Genomic DNA, 25,793 nt, shown 5'->3' on the forward strand with positions numbered 1-25,793 from the left:
TCTGAAATAAATTGGCATCTAAAAATCCAGTGAACTATAACCGCCACTCTTTTTTTCCCCACCCCTCTCCTTTACCCATTACATAAATATATATATAAAATACATATTTAACTGAATATGTTCTGAGTTAGTATTGTGCTTAATTTATACTTTAATATATTACTTTAATGTGTTGTTTTGAGTTACTATTGTGCTTCAACAAGTATCCATTACCTTCAACTTTTGACATTTTAAAGTTTATATAAAACCAATACTGGGGCACCTGGGTGACTCAGTTGTTGGGTGTCTGCCCTCAGGTCCTGATCTGAGTGTCCTGGGATCCAGCCCTTCATCGGGCTCCTTGCTTGGTGTGAAGCCTGCTTCTCCCTCTCCCAGTACTCCCGACTGTGTTCCGTCTCTTGCTGTATCTTTCTGTCAAATAAATCAAGAAAATCTTAAAAACAAAAAAGCAATACCTAGGGCACTGGGTGGCTCTGTGGATTGAGCATGTGACTCTTGATCTTGACTCTCAGGGTCCTGAGTTTGATCCCCAGGCTGGGTGTGGTGCCTCCTTTAAAAAAGCCAAATATTTAAAAAATTATTGATTTTTGTCTGAAATGGATTTTTTGAATGACAAAAAAAGTTTTATCTGGAAAAGAATCATTTTACTTTCCACTAAACTAATGGCATAATAGGTAATGCCTTTTTTTCCCCCTTGTTTTTCATTTTCTTTGTTAGAACCAAGTCCGTGAGTCCTGAGTTGGAAGCAGCAGCATCTACTGTTGCAGATTTTCTCCGTTTTGATAAGCAGACAACCAAGTCAGAGCTGCTCAGGCAACTGCAGCAGCATGAGGAAGTCTCAAAGGCACAGAAAGATGGAGAAAGAACTAAAGTTAGGTTAGTGAATCAAATAGTTCTGTCGGTAATGCTGGTTATTCCAAATAGATTCTTTTCATGTGACTGGTGAGTAAGGTGCACAGTATATAAATTTATACGTTAAATATTTCTCATAGGTGAAATATTAGAAATTTTTTTTTAAACTGACAAGTAAGATTGCAGTCTTTAAAAATTTTAAAGATTTATTTTATTTATTTATTATTTGAGATAGAAAAGCAGGCTCCTCACTGAGCAGGGAGCCCAAAGTTGGGGACTCAATCCCAGGATCCTGAGATCATGACCTGAGCCAAAGGCAGACACTTAACTGACTGAGCCACCCACGTGCCCCAAGAATTCAAAAATTATATTAAAACTGATTATCCAGTTTTGAACCGGTTTTTAATCTCCCAATAAACTGATTCAAGTATGAATGTGAATTGATGCATAAAGCAGTTGATTAAAATATACAAGGAAAAGTTACCTATTAACTCTCTGACATTAATTTTAATAGTTAATTTTAAATGTTAGGTAAAGTTAATCATTATGTTAAAATTACAGAATGATTGCTTTATAAGTGGGAATGTTTTGATTTATCTGTGCCATCTTTTATAATTATAGTTTATAATTAAACATGCAGTATTTTCTGCCCTTAAACTAAGAGAACTGTTGACTTTAACAACTTTTAATTTAGCATATTTTAATAGCTTTCTAATGTTGAGTTTTCTAAAACCTTAATATGAAATGGATCACATAAAATTATGGAAAATTAATCTTTTTAGTTATTTTGGAAATTAAACTACTTAAACTGCTTTATTGTATCATGATGCAAAAATTCAAGTGTACTTGTTCCAGTTTTTAGTTATCCGTTCATTCATTCATTTATTTATTTTTTGGGATTTTATTTATTTATTTATTTGACAGAGAGAGGCACATTGAGAGAGGAAACACAGGCAGGGGATGTGGGAGGGGAGAAGCAGGCTTCCCGCTGAGCAGGGAGCCTGCTGCAGAGCTCATTCTGGGACCCTGGATTCATGACCTAAGCCACCCAGGCACCCCAGTGGAATTATTTTTAATTTCTACATGGAGTATTTCATATAAAATAGTTTTCTTAAGGGAGCCTGGGTGGCTCAATCATTGAGCATCTGCTTTGGCTCAGGTCATGATCCCAGGGCCCTGGGATTGAGCCCCACATTGGGCTCCCTGCTTGGCGGGAAGGGAAGCCTGCTTCTCCCTCTCCCATTCCCCCTGCTTCTGTTTTTTGTGTCTCTCTCTCTGTCAAATAAATAAATAAAATCTTTAAAAATGTTAATAATAGAATAGTTTTCTCAATTTTTTGTTGACCATTGTAAAAATATTAAGTTAAATTGTTTTTTCTTTTTCAGTCTTAGGAAAAATATGCTCAAAAGGAAGAGACTTAATATTTTTGACCTTAAGGCAGTTACCAAAGAGGCACCTGAAACAGGTTTGTTAAGAACATGATTTCTCAGGTGTAGAAGCATTCCATCTTTAAAAAAAAAGTCCTTAATGTTTTGATTGCTCAATGTGAGGTATTTTTTTTTTTTTTTTTTTTAAGATTTTTTATTTTTATTTATTTGACAGAGAGAGATCACAGTAGGAGAAAGGAAGGGAAGAGATCAGAGAGAGAGAGGAAGGGAAGCAGGCCCCCTGCTGAGCAGAGAGCCCAATGCGGGACTAGATCCCAGGACCCTGAGATCATGACCTGAGCCGAAGGCAGCGGCTTAACCCACTGAGCCACCCAGGCGCCCCAAATGTGAGGTATTTTAATAATCCGTCCTGTCATTGGCCTGGATCCTGCTTATGAATGTAATTGTTGCCATTGCTAATCTTGGCCAGATTCCTGCCTTGAAATGCTGCATTCTGTGAGATAGTGGGAGGTAAGTACTACCACCTTCTTGAATCCAGAGCTAGCAGTTGGCTACTGATTTGGGTTAGAACATTAACTGTCACCCTCTATTTGCAACTATGCTATTAGAAAAGATAAACTATGGTTTCTGTCCTGAGGCAGCTTGCTATCTAGAAGAGGAGATAGGGGTGCAGAGGGGGACCCTGGGTGGTTCAGTCATTGAGCCTCTGCCTTAGTCTCAAATAAATAAATACAATATTAAAAAAAAAGGTAGATAGCATTTGTAGAATTTAATGATTTGACTTAGTGATTGTTTAGGAGCTGGGAAGAAGAGCAGTCAGGAAATATATTTAGCAGATTTGTGGTGGTCGTGTTTTTTTTTTTTTTTTTTTTTTTTTTTAAACACACCATCCTTGTTCCATGTACTTATCCCTTTGGGTAAGAGGTCAAATCTTTCATAATCACCATTTAAGTCTAATTAAAAGAGATGTAAGAGTGTCCTCTTGCTTGACATTGTGTGGTTTACTGATAAATTCAGATAAACAGGAAGCTCAATACAAACGGTCTTCAGCTTACAAGTGGCTTTCATTTCCAAAGATTATAAGTTAGCTTTTGGGCTTGATAATTTTGTAATTGATATTTAAGTTCCGTGGCCTGCCTCCAATGGCTCATTTAATCTATTATAGTTACTTATATAAACATCTGATTTTTCCCACTATTCAGTAAACTGCTAGATATAGGGGCTGGGTTTCACTGATTTTTCTATACCCAGCAACACCTAGCCAGTGGCTGACGAATCGTAGGAATTAACTACCTTAAATCATAAATGCTTTAAAAAAAATTTTTTAAATAAATGCTTTTTTTTTTAACAAATTGAGCTATGAAATATCAATCCATAGAGGAAAGGAGTTAATTCAATCAGTGTTTGTTCTTTTAAACTAAAGGAGAAACTGAGAGAACAGCTTGCCTGCCCTTAACGCGAAAACTGCTTTCTGTCTTATATGATGGACAGGAAGTACAAGGGGCATCTGGCTGGCTTAGTTCTCAGAGCATGTAACTGGATCTTGGGGTTATGGGTTTAAGGCCCATATTGGTTGTTGAGATTCCCTTAATAAAAAGGGGGGGGGTGCCTGGGTGGCTCATTGGGTTAAGCCTCTGCCTTCCACTCAGGCCATGATCTCAGGGTCCTGGGATTGAGCCCCACATTGGGGCTCTCTGCTCAGCGGGGAGCCTGCTTCCCTCTCTCTCTGCCTGCTTCTCCACCTATTTGTGATCTCTGACAAATAAATAAAATCTTTAAAAAAAAGGGGGGGTCGATAGGAAATGCACACACACACACACACACACTTAGAGGATTCTAACAAGCTACTTGAAAAAAGCACAATAAAATGTGTGGTCATGGAGAGTAGATCACCTCTTCCCTGTTGATGTGGCAGCTGTTACACTTGCATCAAAAAGGATATTTATTAGGAAAAAAATATACTATGGAAAAAAGACAGTCTCTTCAATAAATGGTGCTGGGAAAATTGGACAGCTATATATAGAAGAATGAAACTCGACCATTCTCTTACACTGTACACAAAGATAAACTCAAAATGGATAAAAGACCTCAACATGGTCTCCGTGGTATATGTGCTCATCATGGATTAGAATCCTAGAGGAGAACATAGGCAGTAACCTCTTCGATATCAGCCACAGCAACTTCTTTGAAGATATGTTTCCAAAGGCAAAGGAAACAAAAGCAAAAATAACCTTTTGGGGCTTCCTCAAGATCAAAAGCTTCTGCACAGCAAAGGAAACAGTCAACAAAATAAAGAGGCAACCTACGGAATGGGAGAAGATATTGGCAAATGACAGTACAGACAAAAGGTTGATATCCAGGATCTATAAAGAACTTCTCAAACTCAACACACACAAAACAGACAATCATATAAAAAAAAATGGGCAGAAGATATGAACAGACACTTCTCCAATGAAGACATACAAATGGCTATCAGACACATGAAAAAATGTTCATCATCACTAGCCATCAGGGAGATTGAAATTCAAACCACATTGAGATACCACCTTATACCAGTTTGAATGGCCAAAATTAGCAAGACAGGAAACAACGTTTGTTGGGAGAGGATGTGGAGAGAGGGGAACCCTCTTGCACTGTTAGTGGGAATGCAAGTTGATGCAGCCACTTTAGAGAACAGTGTGGAGATTCCTCCAGAAATTAAAAATAGAGCTTCCCTATGACCCTGCCATTGCACTCCTGGATATTTACCCCAAAGATACAGATGTAGTGAAAAGAAGGGCCATCTGTACGCCAATGTTTATAGCAGCAGTGGCCATGGTCGCCAAACTGTGGAAAGAACCAAGATGCCCTTCAGTGGATGAATGGATAAGGAAGATGTGGTCCATATACACTATGGAGTATTATGCCTCCATCAGAAAGGACGAATACCCAACTTTTGTAGCAACATGGACGGGACTGGAAGAGATTATGCTGAGTGAAATAAATCAAGCAGAGAGAGTCAATTACCATATGGTTTCACTTATTTGTGGAGCATAACAAATAGCATGGAGGACATGGGGAGTTAGACAGGAGAAGGGAGTTGGGGTAAATTGGAAGGGGAGGTGAACCATGAGAGACTATGGACTCTGAAAAACAATCTTAGGGTTTTGAAGGGGTGGGAGGTAGGAGGTTGGGGGAGCCAGGTGGTGGCTGGTATGGAGGGCATGTATTGCATGGAGCACTGGGTGTGGTGCGTAAACAATTCTGTTATGCTGAAAAGAAATTTTTTAAAAGGGCATTTATTGTCAGGGCAGCTGCAGTTGTCCACCTAATGAACAGCCAGCAGAGGCACTTGGATTCTTGAAGGAGTCAGCTTGCTTTTTAAAATCAGAAATCCTATTTTTTAAATTAGCTGGCAAGGAAGCACTGCAGTTTTATGTGTTCTATAAAAAATATAAAATGATTGTATGCTCATAAGGTAAATTTATTTAACATTTAACATTTAAGCATCCCACTCTTGGTTTCAGCTCAGGTCATGATTTCAAGGTTGTGGGATGGAGCCTGATGTGTCCCAAGTTGCAGGGGGTTTGCTTGTCTCTCTCCTTCTGTTCCTCCCCCTGTTCTCTCTCTCTCTAGATTAAGTAAGAATAAGTAAGTAAAATTTTTTAAAAATTCAATGAAGGTACTGTTTTAATAAGTTATACTTGATCGAGTCTAAAGAATGTCTTTTGTTCCCAGTTAAGTATAATATCAACCGCGTACAAACTTCAATTCGGTTTTTATTCACTGCTGTCTCTCTCCCACTTAAAGTAATGCCTGATGTATAGTTGGCATTCAGTAATTATTGACAGAATGAACGAGTTCTTTTGTCCCATGATTCCCACATTTTGCTTCCCTCCAGGTTCGTTCCACTGCTGCAAAGGATGTAGTCATAGACCTTTCTACTTACCCTGCAGTAATTTAGAACTGAGAGGTAATATAGCGTAATGGAAGGAATTTTGGTATTTGATAGTTGTGGATTATTCAAATTCAGATTCTGTCATACTAACTTCTCTGAGTTTCCCGTTCTCCATCTATAAAATAGGGCTAATGCCTACCTCGCAAGGATTAAATGAAGTAATGTAATTCAAGTGTCAGGCACAGTGCCAAAACCACAGTTGACATTCAGGATATAGTTGCAGCCGTTAGCAATGACAGTGATGATGGTGGTGATGATTGTGATCACAGAAAAGACATGGGCTGATCATTGCCTATTGAATAAATCTATAAAATGTGACTGATAATTATTTTGCTGTTATGATTATTCTTTTTTTTTAAAGATTTTATTTATTTATTTGACAGAGATCACAAGTAGGCAGAGAGGAAGGCAGAGTGAGAGGGTGGAAGCAGGCTCCCTGCCAAGCAGAGAGCCCCATCCGGTGCTCGATCCCAGGACCCTGGGATCATGACCTGAGCCGAAGGCAGAGGTTTAACCCACTGAGCCACCCAGGCGCCCCTGTTATGATTATTCTGTAAATGTGGCTAATTAAGCCTAGGTGTGGTCATTCATGAACTGTCACATAAAAGTCTGTGTGTAGACATAGTTTTGTTTTGGGTAAATATCTAGGAGTGAAATTATATGCTAAGTGTATTTTTAACTTTTTAAGAAACTGCCAAACTATTTTTCAAAGAGGTTGTACCATTTTACATTCCCACCAGCAGTGACTGGTGGAAATAGGATTCATTCTTGAAAGATGTCTTCAATTTCCAAAGCAAATAAATAATTGAAATGTTATATGATGGTGGTCATAAGCTAACCTTATATGAATTTACTCATAGAGTTGGTTGTGAGGATGAGATGAACTAATGCATAAAAAGCATTAGCAGAGTCAGAGCTCCTCATCCTTTAGTAGTATCATTATTATGTTAATTTAATTTCTTTGGTCATTAATAGTAGTATATTGTGACTTATCTTGACAGACTAAAAATAAAGATAAAGAGGCTAGACTTTAAATATTAAAGTCACATGTTATGTAAAAAATACATTCATGGGACACCTTGGTGGCTCAGTCATTTAAGCATCCAACTCTTGATTTTGGCTCAGGTCATGTTCTTAGGGCCGTGAGATCCAGCCGTGGTTGGTGGGCTCTGTGCTCAGGGAGAGCTTAAGATTCTGTTCCTGCCCCCTTCCTTCTCTTGCACACGTGGCCTCTCCCTCTCCTTCTCTCTCAAATAAATAAATATTTTTTTTCCAAAGATTTTATTTATTTATTTGACAGAGAGAGAGACACAGTGAGAGAGGGAACACAAGCAGGGGGAGTGGGAGAGGGGGAAGCAGGCTCCCCACTGAGCAGAGAGCCCAATGTAGGGCTTGATCTCAGAATCCTGGGATCCTGACCCGAGCTGAAGGCAGATGCTTAACCAACTGAGCCACCCAGGGACCCCTAAAATAAATAAATAAATCTTTAAAAAAAAATTACTCACATTCATGAAAACATTCTTAAAGAAAATACACATTCCTTTTTCTTTCCAGTAGAGGTGATGGTGAGATTTTAGGGCTTGCTTGCCCAGCAGTGTAGTAAATGCTAAGGCTTGCAGGAATTGTCGCTGTAGAATTTTTGTCATCTTCCTTTAGCTTTAGCTCTCAGTGAGTGACCTTTCATTATATACTGTTTATTTTAATCCTCAGGGCCTGAAATGTATTACTAATTTAGAGTTGATTATATCATTTTAAAAAATAAAGATATATACATTGACTTGTGATTATTTTGAAATGTTATTATAGAGACAGCACCTTCACTTTGGGACGTGGAATTTGCGAAGCAGTTGGCCATGGTAAATGAACAGCCCCTTCAGAATGGTTTTGCAGAGATGATCCAGTGGACCAAAGAGGGGAAGCTGTGGGAGTTTCCAATTGACAATGAAGCCGGTAAGTTAATTTCAGAGGTTTATAAAATTCCGTATGGAGATTAAGTCTGGTTGGTGTTCAGCCATAGAGTCTAGATATTTACATGAATTTCAAAACTGTATAAATATTTCTGTGGTGTCTGAAAAGAAATTTGACAGTGTTTTTTTTTTAAGTTAGAATTTCACTTAATTCTGGTCTTTTTTTTTTAAGATTTTATTTATTTATTCGACAGATAGAGATCACAAGTAGGCAGTGACAGGCAGAGAGAGAGGAGGAAGCAGGCTCCCTGCCAAGCAGAGAGCCCGATGTGGGGCTCGATCCCAGGACCCTGGGATCATGACCTGCGCCAAAGGCAGACACTTACCCGACTGAGCCACCCAGGCACCCTTAAACGTCCAACTCTTGATCTCAGCTCAGGTCTTAAGCCCTGTGTTGGACTCTGCGCTGGGCATGGAGTCTGCTTTAAAAAAATAATAAAAATTTTAAAAGCAAGTAAAACCATACGTTAGAATTGTATCATGAATTTCTTTTCTTTTCTTTCTTTTTTTTTAAGATTTTATTTATTTGACAGAGACACAGTGAGAGAGGGAGCATAAGCAGGGGGAGTGGGAGAGGGAGAAGCAGGTTTCCTGCCAAGCAGGGAGCCCGCTGTGGGGCTTGAACCCAGGACCCTGGGATCATGACCTGAGCCAAAGGCAGATGCCCATTGACCTAGCCATCCAGGTGCCCCATGTCATGAATTTTTCTGTGACATGAAGGTGTTGACTACAAATGATGACAGTTTCCTAAGTGCTAAACAGGAGATAACCTGGAAAATCTTCTCATACATTAAATCTTGTGTATGAGATGATATTTTGGTTTTAGAGGACATTACAACTCTTAAGTTTTATGCTGGTTATCTTTTACTCATAAAACTATTGCACTAATGAGATGTAAGGTTCTTGTGCTTAAATGCTACTCAAAGCAAAAATGTTAGAAGACTTCAAGACTTTTTGGAACTCTGGCTCCATACCTAGGTTCTTCGAACTGCTAGACGCTATGTTATCTACTTTCCTGAAGATTATTCTCTAGATATTACGTCTCCGTCACTCAAGAGGAAAACAGTATTACTATGCAATTTATTTCTTATGCTTTTTTTTTTTTTTAGGTGTATTATCTATTAGAAGAGATTCAGTTTTGTTTTTCAGAGTCCATAGTCTCTGAAAAACAATCTGAGGGGTTTGACGTGGCGGGGGGGTGGTGGGAGGTTGGGGGAACCAGGAGGTGGGTATTAGAAAGGGCACGGATTGCATGGAGCACTGGGTGTGGTACAAAAATAATGAATACTGTTATGCTGAAAATAAATAAAAAAGATTTAAAAAAAAGAAGAAGAGATTAACTTACTTTTATGATACTGTTAGCTAGGAATTGTAAACATCGCGGTAAGTCTTAGGAAAATGGGAGTCCATATTTTAACCTTTGTAGTAAGTAGTATGCTGTCATTGTAACATTTTATTTTTTTATAATCTTTCATTTGTTCGGATTAATAAGTGGAATGGAAGCTTAAGTATCAGAAATATTTTGTCTTATATCTTCATAAATTATTACTTTGTGTAGGAAAACTTTTTGAAGACTGATAAAACCTTTAAGAAATTCTGAATATTTTGTGGATTTGTATGGTATATGCAGTCATAAAGGATGCTATGTTGCTGTGTTTCACCTGGTATATATAAAATGTATATTTCTCAAGGTATTATTCTTTCCAGGGGCACCTGGGTGACTCACTCGGTTAAACATCTGCCTTCAGCTCAGGTCACGATCCCAGGGTCCTGGGATCAAGACCCACGTCAGGCTCCCTGATCAGCAGGGAGCCTGATTCTCCCTGTGCCTCTGCCCCTGCTGCTCTCCCTGCTTGTAGTCGCTCACTCTTGTTCTTTCTCAAGTAGATAAATAAATAAAATCTTTTGAAAAAAAGTAAAAAAAAAAGTATTATGCTTCCCATACTCTGGTAGGTATCAGGGAAGGGTGACAAAAAAGCCCAAGGACTTTTCAGTTGTGTAAACAAGAGTACAGATCTAGCTGTCTCAGTGATTATTCATTTGCCTTTGAGAAAACAATTTAACCTCCTGAGGTTAAAAAACCAGATCAGTTTCCTCATCTGGAAAATTAAAGGTACCTCATTGGAAGAATGTAAGAACTAAGGCAAAGTTATTTGAGTTGCTCAGCACAGTTCTTATTGTATAATACATGTAAATAAATGTTAGTTCATGTCCCCTCTGTATGAACACAGAATTTTAAAAGAAAAAAATTAGCAGAATGCAGTATGTGGTATTAAGGGAAAAATTTCTTATTTGATGAAACATGCATGTTCTGACTCACCATAATTAAAAATATGGTTCTGAAACACAATATTGAAGTAGAATAACATGAGTTTTTTCTTTTAAGATTTTATTTATTTATTTATGAGAGAGAGAGAAAGAGAGAGTACGCATGAATGGAGTGAGGGGCAGAAGGAGAAGCAGATTATCTTCTGAGCAGGGAGTCTGATTTGGGGCTTGATCCCAGGATTCTGGGATCATGACCAGAGTGGAAGGCAGACTCTTAACCAACTGAGCTACCCAGGTGCCCGAACATGTGACTTTATTTAGGTGAGACAGTAGTTAGGGGTTCAAGTTTTGAGTGAGTTGTATGCTTAATCTCCCTAAGCCTTACTTCCCCTGTCTATAAAATGATGGGAATAAAAATAAAATTTATTCTTCTTCTGAATTCAGGTGATTCTTCCGAAAATCAAGTGAGGTTATACAAGTAAAGCATCATCAACCATCAGCATCTCTGTTCCTACAACAATATTATTAGAGGGTTTTACTGTACTGCAAGGATCTTAAATCTTAAACTGTTAGTGAGGATTTTCTTGGAACCACCAAATAGGATAACAGGAAAGTAAGGGTTAGTGTACATTGTCATCAAAAATAAAACACTTGGGGGCACCTGGGTGGCTCAGTGGGTTAAAGCCTCTGCCTTCAGCTCAGGTCATGATCCCGGGGTCCTCGGATCCAGCCCCTTGTTGGGCTCTCTGCTCAGCAGGGAGCCTGCTTCCTCCTCTCTCTCTGCCTGCCTCTCTGCCTACTTGTGATCTCTGTCAAATAAATAAATAAAATCTTCAAAAAAACACAAAAAAAAAAACCCAAAAAAACAAAACCGCTTCAGTTCATCAAAATCTTGAATGTCCAAACTCCAAAGAAATTTATCTTAAATTTGACCTGGGTTTTGAGCAAGTTTAATTTTTACAAAAAGAAAAACAAAAACATGTTTTGGCCAGGTTAGGGAGATAAATGTGACAAGTTTCCATATATACCTATACATATTATTGATGCTTCAGGATGGGAAAGGGAGGTATCTCATTTCCAGCTCCTTGAGGCAATTGTTATTGGAATGAAAAACAGGAAAAGAACTGTGGAAACTTTCTCACTTTGATCACTCCCCTCAGTATACAGTTTGGAACTTGAGAATACTTTAAGAGAGTGGCATTAGAATTTGAAGCCTCAACAGTTTAATAATATTCTTCTGTATTTCTTATTTTTAAAATTTAAGATTAATAAAATGTCATGCTCTCTCTACTAATAGTTAGCTTCATGAAGATTTACTTAGATGCTTTGAGGGAAAAGTGTTTTATTTTTAGGGGTGGGCCATGCCAGTTTCTGAACATAATACTGAAAATGACAAAATGACGTTTCCTGTGTTGACAGCTTTACTTTCCAGTGTTGTGTTTTTCATTTATATAAAAAATTGCAGCATGTTGTTTTACCACATAAAACATATAAATTATTTTCCACTTTGAAGTAGCTTTTTTCCAGGTTGTTGTTGTTATTTTTAAGAACTGTCCCTTCTATTTCGTTTTGCTAGCATAGAGATTCGTAAGAGCAGTTAGATGGCATTATTCCCACTTAGATTTTGTAGTAGTTATTATATATTGGAGTGATGATAAAAGCATTTTTATTTTAGCCTTAACTTTGACTTTAAATTTAATCATGTTTTTACTAGTACACAGTTAACAGAGTCTTGCTCTTGAATATTCTTTAGCCATATATATGCCACCAAAAAAATGTTAAACTATAAGTTTGGAAATGTATCAGTTTTTGGTACATAACATGCTACCACCAAAATTAGTAAAACAACAACTAACTTACAACTGCTCCTGAATTTATGGGTTTTCTGGCTAGTTCTGGCAACTTAGCTGCGGGTAGTTCCCTCTAGAGCGGCCTGTCTCACATGTCTGGTTGTGAGTGCCGGCTCTTGTCAGGGGAGGTAGAGATAACCGCGTTATCTGTCACGCATCATCTCAAAGACTAACTTGGACTTCTTCACACGACTGTAGTAGAGTTCATAACAGCAAGGAAAAGCAAGGATTGATGTGTAGGTACTTTGCAAGCCTGTGTTTGCACTGTGTTGAGTAATATCCAGTTGACCAAAGCAGGTCACTTGCCAACCCTGAATTCAAGGGTTTGAGAAACGGACTCCATTTATGCAAAGAATGACAAAATCATTCAAGGGGAATGTCTAGAAGCATGAGAGTGATACGATATGTGGCCATTTATCTCTCTACCACCTTGATTTATTTTTTATTTACTTCAATTTTAATAAAAATAATGTATAGGGGCACCTGGGTGACTCAGTGGGTTATGCCTCTCTGCCTTCAGCTCAGGTCATAATCTGGGTCCTGGGATCAAGCCCTGCGCCGGGCTTTCTGCTTAGTGGGGAGCCTGCTTCCCCCTCTCTCTCTGCCTGCCTCTCTGTCTGCTTGTGATCTCTCTCTCTGTGTCCAATAAATAAATAAAATCTTTAAAAATAAATAAATTAAAAATAAAATAATGTATAGATCTTTAAGTATCCAAATAAAATTTTTAAAATCTCTTTCAGTAAATATAAACTAACTCCATGTGAGTAGAAAGCTTTTTTTTTTTATTAAAGATTTTATTTATTTATTTGACAGAGATCACAAGTAGGCAGAGAGGCAGGCAGAGTTAGAGAGAGGAGGAAGCAGGCTCCCTGCTGAGCAGAGAGCCCGATGCGGGACTCGATCCCAGTACCCTGAGATCATGACCTGAGCTGAAGGCAGTGGCTTAACCCACTGAGCCACCCAGGCACCGTGAGTAGAAAGCTTTTAAGCCTTTTATATTGATATAATTGTAGATTCACCTGCCACTGAAGAGATAATAAATATCCTAGATAGCCTCTACCCATTTTCTCCCAATAGTTAACTTCATGCAAAACCGAACCATAGTACAGCCAAGCAATTGGCATTGATAGAATTCTCCAACCGTGTACAGATGTCAACCAGCTTTACAAGTATTCCTTCATACATGTGTATTTAGTTCTGTGCAATTTTATCACATGTGTAGACTCAGGACACCAACACCACGGTCAAGATACATGGTTCCATCATCTCAGAGCCCTCTTAGAGCCCTTCTAAGCCACACCTGCTTACCTTCCACTGCCTCCCCTTCTTAGTCCTGGATCCCTGGCAATCACTAAATTTGTTCACTATTTTTGTAATTTTGTCATAAGAAATATATACAAATAGAATCATAGAGTGTGTAACCTTTGGGAATTAACTGTTTTTCACTCAGCCTGATTAATTACCTGGAAATTTAGCCAATTGTTCTATGTATCACTATGTTTGTGCCTTGTTTTTTGTTGTTTGGTTGGTTGAGGTTTTTTGTTTGTTTTTTAATTGAGTAGTAGTCCGTGATTTGAATGTGCCCTATAGTTTGTTTAACCATTCACCTGGTAAAAGACATCTGGGTTGTTACCAGTTTGGGGCTATTATGAATAAAGGTACTATAAATATTTTTGTACAGAGTTTTGTATGAATATAGATTTCTGTTTCCTTGGGGTAAATACCCAGGAGTGAAATTGTTTCATCATATGGTAGCTGCATGTTTAGTTTTTCTTTTCTTTTTTATTTTCTTAACTTTTTTTATTTATAATATCTACATCCAACATGGGGCTCAAACTCACAACCCCAAGATCAAGATCACATGCTCTACCAACTGAGCCAGCGGGGCGCCCTACATGTTTAGTTTTGTGTGTGTGTTTTTTTTTGTTTTGTTTTGTTTTGTTTTTGCTTTTTGAAGATTTTACTTATTTGTTCATTTGAGAGAGAGAGAAAGTGAGAGTGCAGCATGAGCCAGGGGAAGGACAGAGGAAGAGAGAAAGGGAGAAGGAGACTCCCTGCCCAGGGCTTGGGAGGAGCCTGACACACTGCTTCATCCCAGGGCCCTGAGAAGACCTGAACTGAAGTCAGACACTTAACCAACTGAGCCACCCAGGGATCCCCTGCGTGTTTAATTTTTTTTTTTTTAAAGAAGCTTCCAAACTGTTTCCTAGAGTGGCTGTGCCATTTTATATTCTCACCAGCAATATGTGAACCATCAGGCTTCTCATTCTCACCAGCATTTGATGTTGTCGCTATTTTTCTTTTAGATACGTTTACATTCTGATAGATGTGTATTGATAGCTCATTGTGGTTTTAATCTGCATTTCCCTAATGGGTCGAGAGGTTGACCACATTTTTCTTGTGTGTGTTTGCCATTTATTTATCTTTTTCAGTGAAATGTCTGTTCTTCTTTTTTGCCCATTCTCTAATTGGATTGTTTGGTTTTCTTACTATAGAGCTTTGGGAGGTTGTTGTTGTTTATATTTAATACATTCTAGACCTTTTAAATCTTTCGTTGCATTGAGGCACCTGGGTGGCTCAGTCGGTTAAGCATCCGACTTTTGATTGCAGCTCAGGTCACGATCTCAGGGTTGTGAGATCAAGCCGCTAAAGGAGGGATCAGGGATCCACTGTTAAAACTTCATTTAACCTTAACTACCTCCTGAAAGGTCCTGTCTCTAAATATAGTCACATCGGGGATTAGGACCTCAACCTATCAATTTTGAGGAGATAGGATTCAGTCCATAACAGGGTCTATTTCTGGGCCGTCCCTTTTGTCCCATCAATCTGTGTGTCTGTCCCAATACCACACTTTTGATTATTGTAGCTATTTCAGTAAATCTTAGCATTATTGCTCCCATTTTATTCTTCTCTTTCAAGATTGTTCTCAGACTTATGCCTTTCCATATAAGTTTTAGAATAAATTTGTTGGCAAAACTTTACTGAGATTTTGATAGGAACTAGTATTGGTTTTGTTGATTTTTCTCTATTTTTCTATTCTTATTGATGTTGGATGTTATCTTTATTATTTCCTTCCTTAGCTTGCTTTAGAATTATTTAGATCTTTTGCTAGTTCTTCCCCCCCCCCCCCCATATGTGCCATAACTTACATAAGACTTCAGCGGGTCCTCCCAGCACCACCAACCTCCGCCCTGCGTTCCAGCTGGGGTCCAGCCTCTCAGGAGTCCTCCGGGAAACTGGACAAAGGGAAGCAACTCCGGGGGCCCGGGCTCCCTGTCCTCCGGGTCCTCCAGCTCGCGGGCGCGCGGGCCGGGGGTTCCATGGCCTGCGCGGGGCCGAGTGCGCCGCCTAAGCCGCGGACTTCCGCTTCCCCGCGCCAGCCCCGCGCTGCCAGCCCCCCGCCGCACGGGTGCTCCGAGCCCCAGAGGCCGCCGCCCTTTGCGCTCCCCCACGGGAGTGCGGGGCGGAGGGCCGGCCCGCGGCGGACGTGGGTATTAAGCGGCTGCCCGGGCGGCGGAGGCAGAGCGGCGAGCCGGCGGCGGAGCCCGAGCAGCACGCGCGGCCAACTGTCCTGGCGGTGAGCGCAGCCCCACAACCGCCGCTCCGGGGGCGGCGGGAGGGAGCGGCGCGCGAGCGGGCCTACGCGGCGGGGCGGCGCGACCTTCCCGGGCAGCCGGCGGGCTTCTGGGGTCCGCGGCCCGCGCGCCGTCCACGCGCCCAGGTCGTTACGGACGTCTTGGGCCGGGGCTCGCGCCGTCCCCGTGCCCAGGTCGTTACGGGCGCCGTGGACCGGGACTCGCCGGACACGGATTGCATGGAGCACTGGGTGTGGTACAAAAATAATGAATACTGTTATGCTGAAAATAAATAAAAAAGATTTAAAAAAAAGAAGAAGAGATTAACTTACTTTTATGATACTGTTAGCTAGGAATTGTAAACATCACGGTAAGTCTTAGGAAAATGTAGTCCATATTTTAACCTTTGTAGTAGTATGCTGTCATTGTAACAATTTATTTTTTTATAATCTTTCATTTGTTTGGATTAAGAAGTGGAATGGAAGCTTAAGTTTCAGAAATATTTTGTCTTATATCTTCATAAATTATTACTTTGTATAGGAAAACTTTTTGAAGAATGATAAAACCTTTAAGAAATTCTGAATATTTTGTGGATTTGTATGGAATATGCAGTCATAAAGGATGCTATGTTGCTGTGTTTCAGCTGGTGTATATAAAATGTATATTTCTCAAGGTATTATTCTTTCCAGGGGCACCTGGGTGACACAGTCGGTAAAACATCTGCCTTCAGCTTAGGTCATGATCCCAGGGTCCTGGGATCAAGACCCACGTCAGGCTCCCTGATCAGCAGGGAGCCTGCTTCTCCCTCTGCCTCTGCCCCTGCTGCTCTCCCTGCTTGTAGTCCGCTCACTCTTGCTCTTTCTCAAGTAGATAAATAAATAAAATCTTTTGAAAAAAAGTTAAAAAGAAAAAGTATTATGCTTCCCATACTCTGGTAGGTATCAGGGAAGGGTGACAAAAAAGCACAAGGACTTTTCAGTTGTGCAAACCAGAGTACAGATCTAGCTGTCTCAGTGATTAGGCATTTGCCTTTGAGAAAACAATTTAACCTCCTGAGGTTAAAAAAACAGATCAGTTTCCTCATCTGGAAAATTAAAGGTACCTCATTGGAAGAATGTAAGAACTAAGGCAGAGTTATTTGAGTTGCTCAGCACAGTTCTTATTGTATAACACATGTAAATAAATGTTACTTCATGTCCCCTCTGTATGAACACAGAATTTTAAAAGAAAGAAATAAGCAGAATGCAGTATGTGGTATTAAGGGACAATTTCCTTATTTGATGAAATGTGGGTGTTCTGAGTCATCATAATTAAAAATATGGTTCTAAAGCATAATATTGAGGTAGAATAACGTGACTTTTTAAAGATTTTATTTATTTATATATGAGAGAGAGAGCGAGCGAGCGCGCATGTATGGAGTGAGGAGTAGAAGGAAAAGCAGATTATCTTCTGAGCAGGGAGCCTGATACAGGGCTTGATCCCAGGATTCTGGGATCATGACCAGAATGGAAGGCAGACTCTTAACCAACTGAGCCACCCAGATGCCCGAACATGTGACTTTATTTAGGTGAGACAGTGGTTAGGGGTTCAAGTTTTGAGTGAGTTGTATGCTTAATCTCCCTAAGCCTTACTTCCCCTGTCTATAAAGTGATGGGAATAAAAATAAAATTTATTCTTCTTCTGAATTCAGGTGATTCTTCCGAAAATCAAGTGCGGTTATACAAGTAAAGCATCATCAACCATCATCATCTCTGTTCCTACAACAATATTATTAGAGGGTTTTACTGTACTGCAAGGATCTTAAATCTTAAACTGTTAGTGAGGATTTTCTTGGAACCACCAAATAGGATAACAGGAAAGTAAGGGTTAGTGTACATTGTCATCAAAAATAAAACACTTGGGGGCACCTGGGTGGCTCAGTGGGTTAAAGCCTCTGCCTTCGGCTCAGGTCATGATCCCGGGGTCCTGGGATCCAGCCCCTTGTCGGGCTCTCTGCTCAGCAGGGAGCCTGCTTCCTCCTCTCTCTCTGCCTGCCTCTCTGCCTACTTGTGATCTCTGTCAAATAAATAAATAAATAAAATCTTCAAAAAAACACAAAAAAAACCCCCAAAAAACAAAACCGCTTCAGTTCATCAAAATCTTGAATGTCCAAACTCCAAAGAAATTTATCTTAAATTTGACCTGGGTTTTGAGCAAGTTTAATTTTTACAAAAAGAAAAACAAAAACATGTTTTGGCCAGGTTAGGGAGATAAATGTGACAAGTTTCCATATATACCTGTACATATTATTGATGCTTCAGGATGGGAAAGGGAGGTATCTCATTTCCAGCTCCTTGAGGCAATTGTTATTGGAATGAAAAACAGGAAAAGAACTGTGGAAACTTTCTCACTTTGATCACTCCCCTCAGTATACAGTTTGGAACTTGAGAATACTTTAAGAGAGTGGCATTAGAATTTGAAGCCTCAACAGTTTAATAATATTCTTCTGTATTTCTTATTTTTAAAATTTAAGATTAACAAAATGTCATGCTCTCTCTACTAATAGTTAGCTTCATGAAGATTTACTTAGATGCTTTGAGGGAAAAGTGTTTTATTTTTAGGGGTGGGCCATGCCAGTTTCTGAACATAATACTGAAAATGACAAAATGACGTTTCCTGTGTTGACAGCTTTACTTTCCAGTGTTGTGTTTTTCATTTATATAAAAAATTGCAGCGTGTTGTTTTACCACATAAAACATATAAATTATTTTCCACTTTGAAGTAGCTTTTTTCCAGGTTGTTGTTGTTATTTTTAAGAACTGTCCCTTCTGGGGGCACCTGGGTGGCTCAGTGGGTTAAAGCCTCTGACTTCGGCTCAGGTCATGATCTTAGGGTCCTGGGATCGAGCCCCACATCGGGCTCTCTGCTCAGTGGGGAGCCTGCTTCCTCCCCTCTCTCTCTTGTCTCTCTGCCTACTTGTGATCTCTCTGTCTGTCAAATAAATAAATAAAATCTTAAAAAAAAAAAAAAAAAAGAACTGTCCCTTCTGTTTCGTTTTGCCAGCATAGAGATTCATAAGAGCAGTTAGATGGCATTATTCCCACTTAGATTTTGTAGTAGTTATTATATATTGGAGTGATGATAAAAGCATTTTTATTTTAGCCTTAACTTTGACTTTAAATTTAATCATGTTTTTACTAGTACACAGTTAACAGAGTCTTGCTCTTGAATATTCTTTAGCTATATATATGCCACCAAAAAAATGTTAAACTATAAGTTTGGAAATGTATCAGTTTGTGATACATAACATGCTATCACCAAAATTAGTAAAACAACAACTAACTTACAACTGCTCCTGAATTTATGGGTTTTCTGGCTAGTTCTGGCAGCTTAGCTGTGGGTAGTTCCCTCTAGAGCGGCCTGTCTCACATGTCTGGTTGTGGGTGCCGGCTCTTGTCAGGGGAGGTAGAGATAACCGCGTTATCTGTCACGCATCATCTCAAAGACTAACTTGGACTTCTTCACACGACTGTAGTAGAGTTCATAACAGCAAGGAAGAGCAAGTATTGACGTGTAGGTACTTTTCAAGCCTGTGTTTGCACAGTGTTGAGTAACATCCCATTGACCAAAGCAGGTCACTTGCCACCCTGAATTCAAGGGTTTGAGAAACGGACTCCATTTATGCAAAGAATGACAAAATCATTCAAGGGGAATGTCTAGAAGCATGAGAGTGATGCGATATGTGGCCATTTATCTGTCTACCACCTTGATTTATTTTTTATTTACTTCAATTTTAATAAAAATAATGTATAGGGGCACCTGGGTGACTCAGTGGGTTACGCCTCTCTGCCTTCGGCTCAGGTCATAATCTGGGGGTCCTGGGATCAAGCCCTGCGTTGGGCTTTCTGCTTAGTCGGGAGCCTGCTTCCCCCCCCTCTCTCTGCCTGCCTCTCTGCCTGCTTGTGATCTCTCTCTGTGTGTCCAATAAATAAATAAAATCTTTAAAAATAAATTTAAAATAAAAATAATGTATAGATCTTTAAGTATCCAAGTAAAATTTTTTAAAATCTCTTTCAGTAAATATAAACTCACTCCAAGTGAGTGGAAAGCTTTTAAGCCTTTTATTTTGAGATAATTGTAGATTCACATGCAACTGAAGAGATAATAAATATCCTAGATAGCCTCTACCCATTTTCTCCCAATAGTTAACTTCCTGCAAAACCAAACCAAACCATAGTACAGCCAAGCAATTGGCATTGATAGAATTCTCCAGCCGTGTACAGATGTCAACCAGCTTTACAAGTATTCCTTTATACATGTGTATTTAGTTCTGTGCAATTTTATCACATGTGTAGACTCAGGAGACCACCACCATGGTCAAGATACATGGTTCCATCATCTCAGAGCCCTCTTAGAGCCCTTCTAAGCCACACCTGCTTACCTTCCACTGCCTCCCCTTCTTAATCCTGGATCCCTGGCAATCACTAAATTTGTTCACTATTTTTGTAATTTTGTCATAAGAAGTATACACAAATAGAATCATAGAGTGTGTAACCTTTGGGAATTGTTTTTTTTTTCACTCAGCCTGATTAATTACCTGGAAATTTAGCCAATTGTCCTATGTATCAGTATGTTTGTGCCTTGTTTTTTGTTGTTTGGTTGGTTGAGGGTTTTTGTTTGTTTTTTAATTGAGTCCATGATTTGAATGTGCCCTATAGTTTGTTTAACCATTCACCTGGTAAAAGACATCTGGGTTGTTACCAGTTTGGGGCTATTATGAATAAAGGTACTATAAATATTTTTGTACAGAGTTTTATATGAATATAGATTTCTATTTCCTTGGGGTAAATACCCAGGAGTGAAATTGTTTCATCATATGGTAGCTGCATGTTTAGTTTTTCTTTTCTTTTTTATTTTCTTAAGGTTTTTTTATTTATAATATCTACACCCAACATGGGGCTCAAACTCACAACCCCAAGATCAAGATCACATGCTCTACCAACTGAGCCAGCGGGGCGCCCTACATGTTTAGCTCTATGTGGTTTTTTTTTTTTTTCTTCTCTTTGAAGATTTTACTTATTTGTTCATTTGAGAGAGAGAGAAAGAAAGTGAGAGTGCAGCATGAGCCAGGGGAAGGACAGGAAGAGAGAAAGGGAGAAGGAGACTCCCTGCCCAGGGCTTGGGAGGAGCCTGACACACTGCTTCATCCCAGGGCCCTGAAAAGACCTGAGCTGAAGTTAGACTCTTAACCAACTGAGCCACCCAGGGATCCCCTGCGTGTTTAATTTTTTTTAAAGAAGCTTCCAAACTGTTTCCTAGAGTGGCTGTGCCATTTTATATTCTCACCAGCAATATGTGAACCATCAGGCTTCTCATTCTCACCAGCATTTGATGTTGTGGCTGTTTTTCTTTTAGATATGTTTACATTCTGATAGATGTGTATTGATAGCTCATTGTGGTTTTAATCTGCATTTCCCTAATGGGTCAAGAGGTTGACCACATTTTTCTTGTGTGTGTTTGCCATTTATTTATCTTTTTCAGTGAAATGTCTGTTCTTCTTTTTTGCCCATTCTCTAATTGGATTGTTTGGTTTTCTTACTATAGAGCTTTGGGAGGTTGTTGTTGTTTATATTTAATACATTCAAGACCTTTTAAATCTTTCCTTGCATTGAGGCACCTGGGTGGCTCAGTCGGTTAAGCATCCGACTTTTGATTGCAGCTCAGGTCATGATCTCAGGGTTGTGAGATCAAGCCCCTAAAGGAGGGATCAGGGATCCACTGTTAAAACTTCATTTAACTTTACCTCCTGAAAGGTTCTGTCTCTAAATATAGTCACATTGGGGATTAGGACCTCAACCTATCAATTTTGAGGAGATAGGATTCAGTCCATAACAGGGTCTATTTCTGGGCCGTCGCTTTTGTCCCATCAATCTGTGTGTCTGTCCCAATACCACACTTTTGATTATTGTAGCTGTTTCAGTAAGTCTTAGCATTATTGCTCCCATTTTATTCTTCTCTTTCAAGATTGTTAAACTATTCTCAGACTTATGCCTTTCCATATAAATTTTAGAATAAATTTGTTGGCAAAACTTTACTGAGATTTTGATAGGAACTAGTATGGTTTTGTAGATGATTTTTCTCTATTTTTCTATTCTTATTGATGTTGGATGTTATCTTTATTATTTCCTTCCTTTGCTTGCTTTAGAATTATTTAGCTCTTTTGCTAGTTCTTTTTCCTCCCCCTATATGTGCCATAACTTACATAAGACTTCAGCGGGTCCTCCCAGCACCACCAACCCCCGCCCTGAGTTCCAGCTGGGGTCGAGCCTCTCCGGAGTCCTCCGGGAACCTGGACGAAGGGCAGCAACTCCGGGGGCCCGGGCTCCCTGTCCTCCAGGTCCTCCAGCTCGCGGGCGCGCGGGCCGGGGGTCCCGTGACCTGCGCGGGGCCGAGTGCGCCTCCTAAGTCGCGGAGTTCCGCTTCCCCGCGCCGGCCCCGCGCTGCCAGCCCCCCGCCGCAGGGTAGCTCCGGGCCCCGGGGGCCGCCGCCCTTTGCGCTCCCCCGCGGGAGTGCGGGGCGGAGGGCCGGCCCGCGGCGGACGTGGGTGTTAAGCGGCTGCCCCGGCGGCGGAGGCAGAGCGGCGAGCCGGCGGCGGAGCCCGAGCAGCACGCGCGGCCAACTGTCCTGGCGGTGAGCGCAGCCCCACAACCGCCGCTCCGCGGGCGGCGGGAGGGAGCGGGGCGCGAGCGGGACTACGCGGCGGGGCGGCGCGACCTTCCCGGGCAGCCGGCGGGCTTCTGGGGTCCGCGGCCCGCGCGCCGTCCACGCGCCCAGGTCGTTACGGACGTCTTGGGCCGGGGCTCGCGCCGTCCCCGTGCCCAGGTCGTTACGGGCGCCGTGGACCGGGACTCGCCGGACACTCCGGGGCTCCGCGGCCTCCCTTCCGTAGAGTCACCTGCCGGGAAGGGTGTCCTCTTTGCCCCGCGGAGAGTCATCAGGCCTCTGGGCACCGCGCCGCCAGTGTCCGGGCCCGAGTGGAGGCGGTTATGAATGAGAGACTCGTGCAGGTTGTTGGGCTGGAGTCCGAGGACGAGAAAGCGGGAAGCAGTCTCCCTCGCGGGCCTGTGCCCCCGGGATCCGGAGCCTCGGAGCGAGATTGCCTGGCCGGCGTGTTAGCGGGCAGAGGAGCCGGCATCGCAGCGCCTTGGGTCCGGCTAGTCCTGGGCGGGAGGGCAGCCGGGTCCGCTTGAGTCTGTGCTGCAGTCTTCTCCTCCTTGGTGTTACCTGGTGGAGCAGGTGGACTCAGAGCCTTCTCCCAGGCAAGAGACCCATTTCCCCTGGGAACTTCAGAAGGCTGTGCCGCTGGCAATGTTGTTTGTCTCTCAGTCCTGGATTCGGACCCCTCTGTGCTTGCAGGAGAGGTAAAAGGGCCCGAAAAGGATTCAGCTTTTCAACTGGCTCAAGACTGAGTTTTAACTTTTGCTGACCAGTCTTGCCTCCCCAAGCCGAATGTATTTTTCCAGACTTCTTGAAGCCGCCTTCTTAAACCACACAATAATGTGAGTCAGTTGCTGACTTAATCTGTTAGTTCCCATCACTGTTTAGTATTTTAGTAATTCTCTTGAGTCCTTACTTGTGGGATTTGATGCACTTAAGTTTCGCATACCAGAAGGGGTTAAATTCACAGCAATGACATATAGTAGGATCTATGCCTTTCTTATAAACTAAGAAAGAAATGTTGGCACCCCAAGAATTCAACCGATGGAGAAGCCACATGGGTTAGGCCCTGTGTGACTCTCCCCACTTGCCTCCATTTTCGCTCTAAAATGCAGGGTTCGGTGCTTGTTTTTTGCTTTTCTTTTTGGTCAGGTAAGAATACTCAGGAATTCAGTATTGCTTGATAGGCACACACCCAAAAGGCAAGACTTGAGTCCTCTGACTAAACTTGTATGACCTTGGAAAAGCTTTTGCTTTGTGGCCTCAGTTTTCCATCTGGAAAAGGAAGAGATTGGATTAGGACCCTCATAGCCTTCTCTAGGTACAGGATGGCCAGAACCTCGTCAACTGTAGTTACTGATACTGCCTCTCCTGTCCTATCAATAACATAAAATGCATGTCTTGTCTGTTTCACTTAGTTGCTTTTTCAAGTCCAGTACTATGCTTTTGTGGTTGCTGGTTTTACAGTTTTGTTTTGTTTTTCAAAGAAAGCAAGTTTCTTGGTGTCTGATCATTCACAGCAGGTGTCAAGTGGTTAAAAAAGACTTCTTAGGGGATGAAATTATTTTCCGCTGACGTTTAGGTCCGCGTTGGCATTCATTAATAACCCAGCTGGCCCACCACCCTCCAAAAGGTGGCCTGAGTGGGAGCACAGAGGTCTTTAGCGTGATGAATAAAAACTGTTCTTTGGTATTGACGGATAAGTCACTTACTTAGTTTGAAAACCACACAGAATTGGTTGCTGAAGTGGTTATCTTGATATTATGTGTTAATGAGCCACCTTTCCTTTTTTATAAAAATCTGTATTTTTAAAGTCCATTTCTCTGTGATAGTTGATTTTTGTCTTGACAGTTGAGGAGTAGACTCTAGTTTTCCCAAACTTTTTAGTTCTAGCCCAAACATGCTGAAACAAGGTACTAGGAGAGAAGCTTGGCTATCTAAATATTTTACTGGTGCTCCAGTGATTCTTATCAAACAAATTTAGGACACAGTGTTGCTTCTCAAAATGTGATTGGTGGCCAGTCATTATCAGCCTCATCTGGGAGTTTGTAGTAACTGGCAAGGTTTCTGGTCCCACCTGAGGCCTAGCACATCAGAATCTGTATTTTAACAAGGTTCCCAGGTGTTTTGTGTACATGGTTATGATTGAGAAGGTCTGAAGAGGCCTTTGTTGACCATGACTAATGCTTGGTGCTGTACTCCGTAGTTCTAAGAACAGCTGTCCCTTGTGGCTATTTTGATTGCCTTTATATTTTGATAATTCTATTATTCACCTTTGATATGGGGGGACCTCCAGCTTAAGGGGCCCAAGGGCTCATCCTGCTGGTGGAAGATCAGGAATTGAGACGCACGCATATGTTACTTAGCAGAAAGCCTAAGCCATTACTTTCCAGACCTACTGTTTTGTGACCTCCTCTGAGGGACTCAACTCAGGCTGCTGTCTGAATTTAGAACTGAGCTTAGTTTCCTGACAGTTCCACATAGGCCTCAGAAAAACTAGTTTGTTACGGCTTGGGTGTCTGTGGTATTTGGCATTCACTTGTAGATTTTCAGAAGGGTTGGTTGAAATGCTCCCTATGAGTGGCTAGAGCTGTGATAACTCACGGAAGGGTTTTGACTTGCGAGTTTTTCATGGGGAGATGGTGGGCGAGTAGAAGGCAGGCCAGTTGGTAATCTGCACTGATACCCTCACTGCCTTCCTCTTTCTTTCTTTTTCTTTCTTTCTTTCCTTCCTTCCTTCCTTCTTTTCCAAAAGGGAGAGCTGATCTCCCAGCTCCCAGAGGTTGACATCCCAGTAACTAGGCAGCAGTTCTAGAGAAAGGCTGCAGAGGCTTCACTGATGGTGAGCTCTGGTCTCCTTTCAGGGATATGAGACACCCGTCATAAGCTGCGGAGAGTTGCCTTCCACAGAGACAGAGGAGTGGGCCAACATGAAGTCCAGTCCTGCCATCCAAGCTGCCATTGACCTCACAGCGGGGGCTGCAGGTAATTCCAGGGAAAACACATCCTCTATTCTTGGAGTACCTGCTACAAGTGGGATCCAATGAAGGCGTGGTGAAAATATTGCTTTTGTCACTCCCAGAAGCAAAATGCTTTCTCCTTGGAGGGAACCCATGTAATGGAGTGAATCTGTCTAATTGAAGAGTAATATCGTCTCTAAGAATGGCAGAAGGTAGAGCAGTTCCCTTACAGGGTGGGAATGTCCTCAGTTCACAGCTGGAAAACCTCACAGCTCAGAGTTGAAGTCCTTTGTCCATTGT

General features: G+C 41.2%; 2 protein-coding genes across 9 annotated transcripts in view; one reads left to right on the forward strand and one right to left on the reverse strand.

Moving 5' to 3' along the window:
• Window positions 1-25,793, reverse strand: part of LOC123389915 (mitochondrial ornithine transporter 1-like) — a 280,730-nt gene that overhangs the window by 53,464 nt on the left and 201,473 nt on the right. The gene's annotated exons all lie outside the window — the stretch shown is intronic.
• Window positions 1-25,793, forward strand: part of LOC123389914 (28S ribosomal protein S31, mitochondrial-like) — a 50,558-nt gene that overhangs the window by 903 nt on the left and 23,862 nt on the right. For 5 of the 8 annotated variants that reach the window (XM_045072802.1, XM_045072804.1, XM_045072805.1 and 2 more), the window contains exons 2-5: window positions 718-876; window positions 2,238-2,317; window positions 6,121-6,192; window positions 7,984-8,127. In XM_045072802.1, coding sequence (XP_044928737.1) covers window positions 718-876; window positions 2,238-2,317; window positions 6,121-6,192; window positions 7,984-8,127 — 455 coding nt within the window. The remainder of the gene's footprint in view (window positions 1-717; window positions 877-2,237; window positions 2,318-6,120; window positions 6,193-7,983; window positions 8,128-25,793) is intronic. The other 3 variants (XM_045072806.1, XM_045072803.1, XM_045072807.1) reach the window with 3 other exon arrangements.

Source organism: Mustela putorius, unplaced genomic scaffold, assembly GCF_011764305.1.
Source record: "Mustela putorius furo isolate JIRA1106 unplaced genomic scaffold, ASM1176430v1.1 tig00004191_pilon_pilon_pilon, whole genome shotgun sequence".
In the NCBI taxonomy this organism is placed as follows: Eukaryota; Metazoa; Chordata; class Mammalia; order Carnivora; family Mustelidae; genus Mustela; species Mustela putorius.